The 13,093-nt window shown below is 41.6% G+C and overlaps 1 protein-coding gene across 1 annotated transcript; it reads left to right on the plus strand.

The window, feature by feature from the left end:
- LOC122645577 (protein TIC 55, chloroplastic-like) lies at positions 1–5,801 on the plus strand. Its single transcript, XM_043838883.1, has 3 exons — positions 1–539; positions 4,284–4,386; positions 4,497–5,801. Exons 1-3 carry the CDS (start codon positions 40–42, stop codon positions 5,613–5,615), a joined length of 1,722 nt encoding a protein of 573 aa, XP_043694818.1. The 5' UTR covers positions 1–39; the 3' UTR covers positions 5,616–5,801.
- Positions 5,802–13,093: the final 7,292 nt, after the last annotated feature.

The raw sequence follows: 13,093 nt of genomic DNA on the forward strand, positions 1-13,093 counted from the left end.
AATTTCCATCTTCAGTTTGTTCCTGTTCAGCCAAAAAAAATGGCTCTATTACGAACTTTTCTCTCTGATACTACCCTCTCGAAAACGGTTCCCTTCCCTGATAATCTCACTAATACAACACAAGCAAGAAGTAGAAGAAGAAGAGCAGGGACATATGTTTCTCTTTCAGTTGCAAACATGTTCTCAGCTTCACATACTGATCTGGGTCAGAGAAGAAAGCTGAATCAAGCAAGAAGGGGACTGATCAAATGTTCTGCAGTGACAGAGGCAGGTGGGTTTGTCTCTGTTGATGGAAAGGAGGAAGGTGTAGAAACAGAAGATGATCACAAGGTTCTTCTAGGGTCTACCGTGGAGGAACAAGAAATTGGAGAAAAGGCAGTTGTGGATTACGATTGGCGAGAGGAATGGTATCCTCTGTATCTCGCCAGGGACATTCCAGATGATGCTCCTTTGGGTCTCAATGTCTTTGACAAGCAGATCGTGATTTACAGAGATGGATGTGGTGTTCTTCATTGCTATGAAGATCGATGCCCTCACAGGTAACTACCTTTGAGTTTTGGATTCTTTTCTGCTCATTTGGTTCTTAATTGGGTATCGGGTACTTTCTTTTTCACTATCTTCTTCTTCTTTGCGACAAATGATCAAGTGGGTCACTTGCTTTTGCATGGTTACAGACATGGGAGCCAACTGAACACAAAAGGGATCTGTAATTGGCATTGTTTCTGAAGTAGAAATTAATATATGAGATCCAATAGAAATTCTTGGTTCATTGGCTTGTTTGTTTGGAATACATTTTGATGTTGAACTAGTAAATCCTAAATTTAGGCTGAAAAGATAAGTAGTCGTATTTGATTCATGTTTTTATTGGGTTGGGGGGGGGGGGGGGTTGATGGTAAACTTCTTGTTTTTGGTTTACTAAATATGATCATTTATAGAATCTCTTGTGGTAGAGAAATAGTGAATCTGAGTATCAGAAATAACCAAGAAAAACCAATAGGTTGGTAAGTCAGGTGATTGCTGCATATATGGTTAATTGAATCTATAAATGGAAATACATTTCACGGTTGATGTTCTGCACTGCATTGGTAACTGCAGGACTGGCACAAGCTTATGAATCAGAGAAAATAAATTTGGAATTAAAAATTAAAAACAAAATAGAGAACACAGCCAGTGTTTTAATTCTCTCAAAGGAATACCACTGCCTAAATGAGGAGGGTACACTTTTTTTTGTTTTGTTTTGGGGGGGGGGGGGGGGGAGTGTTGTATTTATTAAATTTTGAGTTGGCTCAGCTTTAGCTTACTCTTTGAGTGTTCTAAACAATTTCAGGCCCCATCCCATTTGTTGCATTTTGTTAAATTATACACCTCTATGTCTAATTTTGCTACTGTCCCCTCCCTTGCAATCCCACTTCTTCAATTTCATATTTAATAAGTTTAAGTTTGCCCTTTTTTTTGGTAGGAAAAAAAACCATTAAATCAAAAAGGAAATACAGAATCCATACTGTCCAAATTTACCCTATTAAGCCTAGCTTGCACAGCTAACTGATGAGCTGGTGCAACAAAAGAGCAATTCTGTTTTAAAAAGCAAACATGCTGAAATGTCTTAAGAACAGATTTAATATCCAAAAAAATAGTAAACACTTCCTATGGCCATGGAGATGAAGATTGGTTTATCCATGCTACTAGTTCTTCATAGTCAGTCCAAATGTCGAGGCTTCCAATACCTAAGGACATTGCTTTTTGCAGACCCAAGAGCAGTCCCCGAGCTTCCGCCTCTTGAGCATTCCCTGCATAACCACAATACATACAAGAGGCAATAATAGATCTGTTGCAATAAATAACAGAGACCCAGCCTGCTCTATTATTTTCTTTTATAAAACTGCCATCACAAACAAGAAGAGGATGATCAGGGTGTGGGAGCTCTAGGATATTTAGCATAGGCAAGGATGAATCAGATGGGAATGGAGCTATTTCATCATGATGATGGAAGAGGAGGAGGTGCTGATCTACAATCCATTTATCAATATTTTTCATGACTATATAAGGGTTTGGTTTGCTATGGGAAAAAAGACAATGATTTCTAGTGAGCCACAAAAAGTAGCATGTTGTTGCAAAGATTGAAAGAAAAAGAGATTTATCAGTAATGGAATTAGGTTCAGATAAAAGCAAGTGATCCAAGAACTCACAGATGTTTCTTACTTTCTATCTTGAAGATATTCAATCCTTAATCCTAACAAACCTCCTGCCCAGATCCTTTTGGAGAAGGGACAGGATAATAGATGCCAATCAGTTTCTTTTTCATTCAAACAAAAAACACATGTATCATCAATATGCAAAAACTTTTTTTAGGATTCCCTTGGTAGCAAATCCCCCATTCAGCAGTATCCAAATAAAAACCTGGAATTTTTTATGAATTTTAATTTTTGAGATTAACCGCAACACCATATTTTTGTTTGAAGAAACACATGCTGTAGTATCCACAAAATTGAGTCTACTTAGATAATTAGCAGCAATTTTGGTGGTTAAAATACCTAACTTGGCCATAGGGCAAAACAAAAAATCCGCATGGGATTCCATTGCTAAGAGAATTTTTAGAATGTGATTCACCACCTCTTGGGGGAACAAGGAGGAGATCAAAGATATGTTCCACATCCTGTTTATAAGAAGTTTTGAAACATTATGATACATTGGACTTTGGGTAGTTACAGGACTAATAAAACCAAAATCCCAACGGGGTATCCCGGGATCCTTCCATATATCCATCAATCGAGATACCATATCCCACTTTCCAACATAATATCTTCCTGAGAGTAGGAAGTATACTAGAAATGCTAGTATGCTAGTCTAAACCCAGGAGACTTTCTTAATTTGCAAATCCAAGTGAATAGGACCATCATTAGGGAAGTATTTAGCTTTCAAGATCCATGTCCATAAGGCCGAAGGATTAGATAATAATCGCCACCCTAGTCTAAGAAGTAAAGATTGATTATGAATGTGACTAAGTCTAAACCCTAAGCCACCAATATTTTTTGGGTCTACACATCCGAGTCCAAGGGATCAAAGAGAGTTTCTTATGATCAATAGACTCCCCTCCCCAAAATTAGCATTTGTAGCATCCAAAAGAGAGCAAATACTCTTAGGGATTAAGAAACAAGACATTAAAAAAGTTTCCCGATTTAACATAGAACCTTTTAATGTAACTATTTTTTTTCAAGGGGGGGGGGGGGGAGGTGTAAAAAAGGATTTCTTTCATCAATCAAAATAAACTACAGTGCTGAAAAATCATCCATCAACCAAATTTATAAATTTCATCCAATGAAACTTCCCAGAAACAGATCAAGCAGAAGACGCAACCAAATGTGAGAGTGAACCATATGTTTATGTGTAAATTTTACCAAATGATTCTATGTAAACCAAAAGAATGTAAAGCTTGTCTGGGAGATGACCCTAATAGGTAGCTTTGGCAACTCAAATATTCTTAGACGGGCATTACCAAGTGTGAAACGTGCCCAACACATTCTTTCAGGCTTGCCAAGCACCACTGACAAGCTCCCCATTGATTCATATTGCGGCTTTTAAACATTTTCTTTAGGGGAAGGGATGGATGCAAGGAATCTCCAGTGCATCGATGATTAGTTAAATAGGGGGGGTGCTTTTGTCATCTCGATGGAGCGTTTGTGCCCAGCCAACGTTCTGTGCGCGACTATGCACCATGCACAGCCGTGCACAAGACCTTTTGCCGTTTCTTTCTTTATTTATTTATTGTCTATTATACTGTCCCGGCTAATAGTACATCTATAATGTGGAAAACATTTAGGGTGTTTAATATCCTTCCATTGTAAAGTTCCACACTAAGATTGGATCCTTTAGCAGATGTTGAGGGCCATGGGATTATTGGCCTGCAAGGTTTCAGGAATAGTTTTTATGACATCTTTTCAACCACTTTCTGGCAGTAAAATCTGGTGTTTTTAATACTCTTTGATGATGAACTTGTGTGAACGTCATGTGTCTCGATACACAAAATTATCATACTAATAAATGTCAGAGAAGAACTTTCTAGAGAAAATTTCAGGGAGAATGAAGCTCAGAAAGAGAGAAGGATTTGTTGTATTGAATTGAATAGGAAACATGAATCTAGCAAATTCATTTGGACACCTCATACTTCATGCTTATTACACCAAACTCCTCTTTTTGGGCAAGGGTTAACTTATGTTGGAGTACTATCTCAGTTTCTCTTCCATGATCATAGTGACATTGATTTTGATCTCTAACTTTTGATTTAGATTAGCAAAACTATCTGAAGGTCAGTTGGTGGATGGAAAATTGGAATGCCTCTATCATGGTTGGCAATTTGAAGGCGATGGTAAATGTGTAAAGATACCTCAGGTACATCTGTTATTTATTTCCATTCATCCTCTGTTCTCTCATTCATTATCAATGTACCTGGGATCCAAAAGAAGCATACATGATGAGAACTATAAATCTGTCCTCTACAGCTTCCAGCTGGTGCGAGCATTCCTCGATCAGCTTGTGTGAAGACATACGAAGTGAGAGACTCTCAAGGAGTTGTATGGGTATGGATGTCGGACAAGAACCCGGCAAACCCTGATAAATTGCCATGGTTTGAAAACTTTGCTCGGCCAGGTTTCCAAGATGTCTCCACCATCCATGTGCTACCTTACGATCACTCAATACTCCTTGAGAATCTAATGGATCCAGCCCATATCCCAATCTCACATGATAGGACAGATTGGACTGCAAAGAGAGAAGAAGCACAACCACTACTGTTCAAGGTAACAGAGCGGACTGATCGGGGCTTTGCAGGCCAGTGGGGCAGAGAAATGGACCAAGGAATGCCAAACTTTCTACGCTTTGAAGCACCATGTGTTCTTCAGAACAACCGAGAGTTTGTTGACAAAAATGGGCAGAAACAATACTTCTCAGGTCTCTTTCTATGTCGACCAGCAGGACAAGGGAAGTCCATGCTCATTGTGAGATTTGGAGGAACTAGAAGATCCCCCCTTATAAAGTTATTTCCTCAGTGGTACTTCCATCAAAATTCCAGTAAGGTTTTTGAGCAAGACATGGGGTTCCTCTCATCCCAAAATGAGGTTCTTATAAGGGAGAAGGTTCCCACTAAGGAGTTGTACCTTAACTTACGGTTTTCTGACACGTGGGTTACTGAGTACCGGAAGTGGATGGATAAGGTTGGGCATGGGATGCCATATCACTTTGGGCATAGCACAATCTCACTACCTAAAGAACCAGCTGTGCTGGAACAGGCACCAGCAGGGCTGGTTGCTGGGATCTCTGCTTCTTTGCCAGCCAAGGGAGGAATGGGAACAATGCATGCACCTAATCCAGCCAACCGATATTTCCGTCATGTCATCCATTGTAAGCTATGTCGAAATGCTGTGCAAGCTTTCCAAGCTTGGAAGAATGCCCTTTCTATCTTGGCAATTGCTTCAACTGCATTGGCCATTCTAGTGTCTGGGAGACAGTGGAAGACCTTGTGCTTGGTTTCTACAACATTATTCCTTGCCGGGGTATATGCATGTTCTACTGCAATTGCAATGAACACGACAAACTTCATTAGGAAGCATCGGCGAGTGTAAGACAGGAATATTTGTGTAATTAATTTCATACATTGTCAGCAGATTTCATTGTCACTCCAGGACTCTATGACTGTGAATCCAATGTGTGTGCATGTAATCCATTTAAAGAGTCCATGAAACAATGGTTTTTCCCTTTTGTGTCTATAGTTCTGAATAGCTATAAGCTTAGCCTTGGTTTTGTTTATCCTACCACTCAAAAATACAATTAGCTAATAATTTCTCCAATATTCCAAAAATGATCTCTAATAAATGAAGCAGTAGAATTTCTTCTCCACTCTCCAAAGATTATGTCACGATCACATTAATTGATATTAATTAAAAGTCTCTAATAATAGGAAGAGGGAAACAGTTCACCAGCCAGTGCTTGGCACATTAATCTCACACTGTGAAACTGCAATTGAAGCTTGGAATTGAATTAATTTTATTGATCTATTACATCCTATTTATACATTCAGAGTAAAGAAAAGAATACTCTACACTAAGCTAACTATCTTAAGTAGGGATGTCAAACGGTCGGTGTCAATCTCTCCATTTATAAGGACAGTTTCTGTTTTCTTGTATTTTGGCAATCATAGTTGCTAAATAGGCTAGCTTATGTTCTTGCTTCACCATTTCTCCACATAACTAATACTGAGAACTTGGCTGATTTTTAAGAAAGGATCACTCAATTCGCATCACCTTAGTCTTAGCTTGGCTAATCCAAAGTGGATGTGACTGATCTATTATTTCATGAGTTTGGCAGATAAAAATTGACAGTTTGAGTTGGACGAATATTGGACTATACTTCTCAGCTTCATGGTGTGGATCGTGTCAGTGTTTCACTCCAAATTTAGTAGAGGTCTGCAATGAACTCTTTCAACACAGAAATTTTGAGGTCATCTTTGTTTCACTGGATGAAGATGAAGATTCCTTCAATTGGTACTTCTCCAAGATTCCATGTCTTGAGATGCTCTTCTCCAATTCGGACACTCATAGTCTCTTGAACAAACTGTTCAACATGAATGGTATTCCAGACTTTATCCTTGACATGAAAGGGGAGGTGGTGGCAGCTGAAGGAGTTGATATCATCAATGGCTTCAGAGTGGAAGGGTACCCATTTACTTATAGAGAGAACTGCAGAGAAATTAGAATTAGAGGAGGTAGAAAAGAAGCCATTTCGTGTGTTAGTAGGCCCCTGGATTTCCAGCTCAACCCCGTTGAACTTGGTCTGCTAGTTGACATTGCTCGGGTTAAGGTCTCTTTCAAGAAGAAAAGGTCCATCTGCGTCTCATCCAAAATCAGAGACGCTATTGGATTGGGATTCCCTATTACTCTACGGTATGAACTCCACCTTCTTTGTTTCTTTTGCGGAAAAATCTTCCATGACATGGCCCACTGCCCCTTATTTGAGGCTCCCCGAATCGTAAGTTGCCTCCTATGGGGTTCTACAATGAAGGTCTCACCAAGCCCCTCAAGCTGAATTTTATCCACGGTCTCATCGACGAACGCACTACGGCTAATACTGACTCTATTTCTTCCTCGGATATGGACATCTCCTTCGGCCTGATGCAGCAACTGTACACTTCTGTAACCCCTGCAGGCACAACACCCAACCCTCATGAGGTTGAAGCTCAAGGGTCGGACAAGACCACAGTCGAACCGTCCACACAATGGCGCTTGATATCCCTATTGATGTTGAGGACATTGTTCTTCCAGAAATCTCAGCATCATTTATCAGTCCTCCGCCATCTTTGTTCTCCCTGGCAGAAGATCTTCAATGGAGTTTTATGGACCGTCAGCACCCCTCTGATCCACTACAGCACCAGGTCACCCCCTCATTAGCTCAACACCAAAGCTTCCTTGATACCAACTTCCACAGTTCGGTTTTTGCAGGCCACAACACCTCTGGCCCTAGTCTTTCCCAGTAAGTCTTTGCTACCAGCTCTATCAATTCTAGTCTATTTGTAGGGAACCCGAGTCTCCTCCCAGTTTCTAAGAAAAGGAAATGCTCTTTCCCTGCTTGGCCCTTCCCTGTTATGTTGGATTTTGAAAAGGTTAAGGTATTCTTGTCACAATCTTTGGAATCATCTGCTGACCCCCAATTTCTTCTCTCCCTTGTGAAGGACTGGCTTTCTGTGTTCTCCATCTCTGAGTCAGAGGGCATTACTCGCATTGACACTTTGCGAGCCCCCTTACATGATTATACGGTCAGTGAACCCGAGGATTTGTCAAATCCAATCCAGGTAAGTACCCCATCTCTTAAGCCAAACTTTTGTCAAATTCTTCATCGTGTTTTTTGCAATTCATCTTAGTTTATCAATCTCTTACCAAAAGGTTCTCCATCGTTCCTTCTTTCCTAGAAGGTTATTTATTCTGTTATGGGTTTCTATTTGTGTTTTTCTTCATTATATTGTAAGAACCATGGATTCTGAAAAATCCAAATTCTGTCCGACAGGGGGTTGGCTCTTCTCGAGGCGAACCGGCTCTCGCCGGTGAAACCTAAACCAAGGACCCTAATTCCTCCTAAGAGGGTAAAAGGGTCCTTGGTTTAGGTTTCACTGGCGAGATCCGGTTCGCATCGAGAAGAACCAACCCCCTGTTGGGCGGCATTTGGATTTTTTGGAATCCATGATTCTTATAGTGGCGACTCCACTGGGGACTTATGTCAGACTCCTGATTGACCATTGTTTGCTTAGCTTGCTTGTAAATTTAGCTTATGTAATTTTCATTGTTAATTTTCCTTTTCATGCATTTGCACTCACATCATTGCATTGAGCACAACACGAAATTCGCTTAGCTTCGTGGCGTAGCAGGCGGGCCCCTTACGTAGATTTGGATCGCCCACTGTGAAACCACAACTCTTGACCTGTACAGTATGGACCGCTGCGAGTATGGTCACTGACCTATTTATTGGGTCCACCCAAGAAGATCTGGTTACATCATTATCGTCCGCTCGGCTCCATGAGTATATAGGGAGATGTGTCACGTACCTTCGACTCACTTCGTGTAGACGAGTGATAGGTATACCGACAGTCTCTATCAAGGGAACCTTGTCTGTCCTATGCCTACCCAGCATGCATCATGTAGGAACATAGATCCAATACTTAGGTTCGCCACAACTAATGTAAATATTGTCTGAGGTTCAAATTCGAACACCGATGTAGATAGTATTATCCGTTTTGTCACCCACCAACGGGGGTTTTGAGTTTCTACCCCTTTTCATAAAAGTTTAAGTGTTTGTTTTCTCTACCAGTGTTGCATTCCACTGTAGGGGTGGTATCATAGGGTGATTCCTATGTCCACTCCAAGATTGTTGTGATTGGGGTGATGCCTACACGACCAATCTAGAAATAGTCTGTGTCTCAGCTGATAGGGAACCACACATTTGTGCCTTGATGTTGAGGATGAACTTGATTTCCTCCATCACATGGTGCTTGGCGATTGATTCGATGTGATGCCATCTATACGGGCGTTCTTATTTGAACCACCTTGTTTGATCCGTCAGTTGAGAGTTCCCTCAACTTTGGTATTGAGTTGATTCTACTCTCAATTGAACTAACTTGTTTGGTATGGTTGTGTTATCATGTGGGAACTGCCTTAGCCTGATTCTACCCGATCCAACTTGTTGTCAACCATGATGTTTTAGCTCGGCCTAATCTAGGCTGCCTCATTGGACTCTTTCAAACCAAACCTTTGATTCACATGATTTTCATATCATTGTTTTACATAGATGGTTGAGACCTTAGGATCTTTGCATCTCTGGCAGACCCCTTTGATCTAGAGGCAGCCAGTTAGAGTCTTTGAGATAGAATCAGTCTACCTAGATTTTTTATTTACAAAATTGATTTTCAAAGTGTAAGTAGTTCAGGCCTTAGCATTTTCAGACCAAACTGTCAATTGATTTTAATCGACTTCCAGTCAACCAGATTTTGGTCATCATTGGGTTTCTAAAGAGTAGACGGATTTTATCTTTGTTTTTCAAATTTGGGAATGCCTGGAGTCATTTTCCTCGATATGTTGATCGCGTACAGTCAAAATTAATGTGTCAAAATTTCCGTTGGATATGATCTCAGTCAAGTTTTTTAGAAGTTGTTTTTGTTGGTGTGATTCCTATTTTGTTATATGGTACCTCCACGTTAAGTGATTTTCGATCAATGGCTTTGTTTTGGTTAGAATGTTTGAACCTATATTGGTCAGAGCATTGCTTTCCATGCTATTAGAAGCTTTACTATGTAGCATGGTTCGCTCCTTTAGGTTTGGATGAACCGAGCTAAGCATCTTGGTCCTCAATGAGTTGGGCCGACATAGAACCGGGTTGATTTTGTTCCCATGTGAACTAACTTGTTATACTAACTTTTCTTGATTGGTATCAAAGTATATGTTTTGGGTAAGCATTTAGAGTCCTATACTCATGTTTTGCATTTATGGTTCATGCTTTGTTTTGGTTGAAAGATAAACCATTTGGACCTAGGATAGGTCCCCATTCTTCAAAAGTCTTGAGCATAGGAGTAGCTCCATGTGAGTTTGAATTGGGGTCAAAATAGATCCATTTAAAATGACCCAGTGCATAGGTTGAGTTTTGATTTGGCATCATTTTAGTCATTGAATTTTTCCATCTATGAACCAGACCTTTCACCAGCATCCAACCCTAATCCAATTTCTCATCAGATTGTCATCTCAAGCATTGCCCCAATATTTCAAGTAGCCATGAGTCAGAACAATGATCCTCCACCACTTCCACCTATGGATCCTTTGGAAGCCCGAGTCGTCAGAATAGAAGCGATGATGGAACAAACAATGGATTTGGTTCGAAACCATTTGGATGCAGCCCGCCCTGTTGGACATCAATACCAGCGAAGCATGCCTCCAACCCCTAGGGTTGATCCTTTAGAAGCCCGAGTTGGCCGAATGGAAGCGGCAGTAGAGCAGATGGTGGATTTGGTCCGAAATCAATTGGGTGCAGCCCGTCCTATCAAACATCAATACCAGCAGAGCATGCCTTCAATCCCTAGGGTTATACTCCCTAGTATGATTGGTGAGAATGACACGATTGTGATAAACAACCTCCCGGCTGTGAAAGTAACCAGTAGCCCAGAGAACAAGGAACAAAATGATAAGGTTGTTCATCTGGAACATTTGATTAGAAATTAGAAAGGAGTTGAGGACCAAATCCTTGACACTGAAGGCTTATGCCTTTTTCCCCATGTCAAACTGCCTGATGGTTTCAAGTGGAAGTCTGAGAAATTTGATGGTACAGGGGATCCTCGTACCCATCTGAGGTCGTATATTGGACAGTTGAGATCCAGAGGCTTTTCTGATGAAATGTTTGTCACACCCCCATCCCTGAACCACGGGAAATGCAACCGGAGCATACAACTACGCTCTCCAACCACCAGAATCACTGATGCAGTACCCAAGACTAACTCATTCACAACGACAGATAATAGATAAAAGGAAAGGATTAATATTAATAACATCAGAGTTAGCAGAAGCTAGGTGATAGCATATAACTATCATGAAAGGAATCAAAAGAATACACCTATAATAAAAAATGAATAATCAAGTGCATCAAAAGATGGCTACCAGCCAAGAATCACTGTTCCCTCGTGGAACACATCTCACAGTAGCACTCCGGTCCATGATCCTCATACTCCGGAGTCCACCACTCTTTATGACCTTCTTCAGGAGTCTTGAACTCCGCGCCGTCCTGCTCGAATGTACCTGCATCAACTAAAAATATGTTTCCTCGAGGAGTGAGCTCCAACTGAGCCCAATGAGTGGCTAAGCCACACAAGCATACACAATAATAATAATGAATGGGGTTGACTACAAACCATACATGATGGACGGATACCAAGGTGTCCCATACCACCAAGGTAGACCGTACATCACATACAATTTGCAATCATGCTATATGAATGAATGATGATGTATAGTTTTATTGTTATCCACCTAACACACAACTAAGTCAGGTATAGTACTATAGCAACACCTTAGGTAGCATCCCCGACATCGGTACCATAAACGGATGGTATACCGGCGATGACAAACCGAGTCGTGCTGGAAGCCTTCTTGTCGGTCTCCACCAAGAGATATCGCAAACCCCCAAGTCAAATCCCGTCCTGGCGTCGCCCAAAATACGGTTGGCCCGAACTTCCGGTGGGTATACCGAATAACGTCAACACGATTTGACCGACACCTAACCCCTCGTAATGGTAAACATTTATCCTAGCCAATCCACCTAACACACAACTGTATAGTACTATAGCAACACCTTAGGTAGCATCCCGACATCGGTACCATAACGGATGGTGGCGATGACAAACCCGAAGTCGGAAGCTCGCTGCACGTCTCCACCAAGAGATATACGCAAACCCCAAGTCAAATTCCGGCGTTCGGCCCAAAATACGGTTGGCGCCGAACTTCCCGTGGGTATACCCGAATAACGGTCGGAACCCACGGATTTGACCGACACCTAACTAGTCGGTAAGGGTCATAGTTGGGTAAACATTTATCCTAGCCAGCATTCACCTATTATATGAGTGAGGTACGCATGTGCATAGGCCAGAGGCCGAGTCCATAGATACCGAAATACGGTCGGTCGGCTATCCTCTCGCCCCTCTAGCCCATACACGTATACAAGTACGAGATGTGAATACCAAAGGTAGTCGGTCGGTCACCATCCCGTTTCCACCTAATGCAATGGACAACTCTAATGCAATTTCAAGTACGGTAATCTCAAGCCCAGCACCCACCGATACTTGGATCCCGCTTCCGAAGCCCTAGATCTACATGCCATGAGTGAGTCCATATTATGGAATCCCCAGGTCCAGCACCAACCGGCACCCGAGTCCCATAACTGCTTATCTAATACCATTCGCACCATAGTGCAATAAAATAAATAATATCACAAGACAAGAATGTAAAGTCCTATCAACATCTAAACATTTATATCGTCCTATATCTTACCAATAATTATATATTATAGCACACATGCATGAATGACATTCGCAAGACACGACACACAAACATTCCATAAATTAAGACGTTTGCTTAACTCACTCACCTTGATTCTCAGTCAATCGTCAGTACGGAGCTCTTCAAATCGGCGTTCGATGCCAAGTACACTATCCCACGTACTAATAAGCCCCCAAGCCGGGTCAGTCAACCTAAAGAGAGTGTACAACGTGGGGAGAGATTAGTGCCTTAGGGCTAGAAGAGTTGGGTCCCATAAGTTATCAAACAAGGCTAAAATAGGGGACCGACACATACAGCAAGGCTATATCATGTGCCTGTCCATGTGCCTGTCCCTCTCGGACTTTCCCACCGGCAGATCTAGGTTCTCAGGGACTGGCACTTGCATGTGCCTGTCCATGTGCCTGTCCCTCTCGGACCTCCCACCGGCAGATCTTTCTCAGGGACTGGCACTTGCATGTGCCTGTCCCTCTCGGACTTCTCACCTGCAGATCTAGTTTCTCAGGGACTGGCACTTGCATGTG

This window comes from Telopea speciosissima, chromosome 11, assembly GCF_018873765.1.
Source record: "Telopea speciosissima isolate NSW1024214 ecotype Mountain lineage chromosome 11, Tspe_v1, whole genome shotgun sequence".
Lineage (NCBI taxonomy): Eukaryota > Viridiplantae > Streptophyta > Magnoliopsida > Proteales > Proteaceae > Telopea > Telopea speciosissima.

Bases quoted from the DNA above. Each gene is read 5' to 3' on its own strand.
- LOC122645577 (XM_043838883.1), top strand. From the start codon at position 40: ATGGCTCTATTACGAACTTTTCTCTCTGATACTACCCTCTCGAAAACG. The intron at 540-4,283 runs GTAACTACCTTT...CTTTTGATTTAG, and splicing joins GAAGATCGATGCCCTCACAG to ATTAGCAAAACTATCTGAAG. The intron at 4,387-4,496 runs GTACATCTGTTA...TGTCCTCTACAG, and splicing joins AATGTGTAAAGATACCTCAG to CTTCCAGCTGGTGCGAGCAT.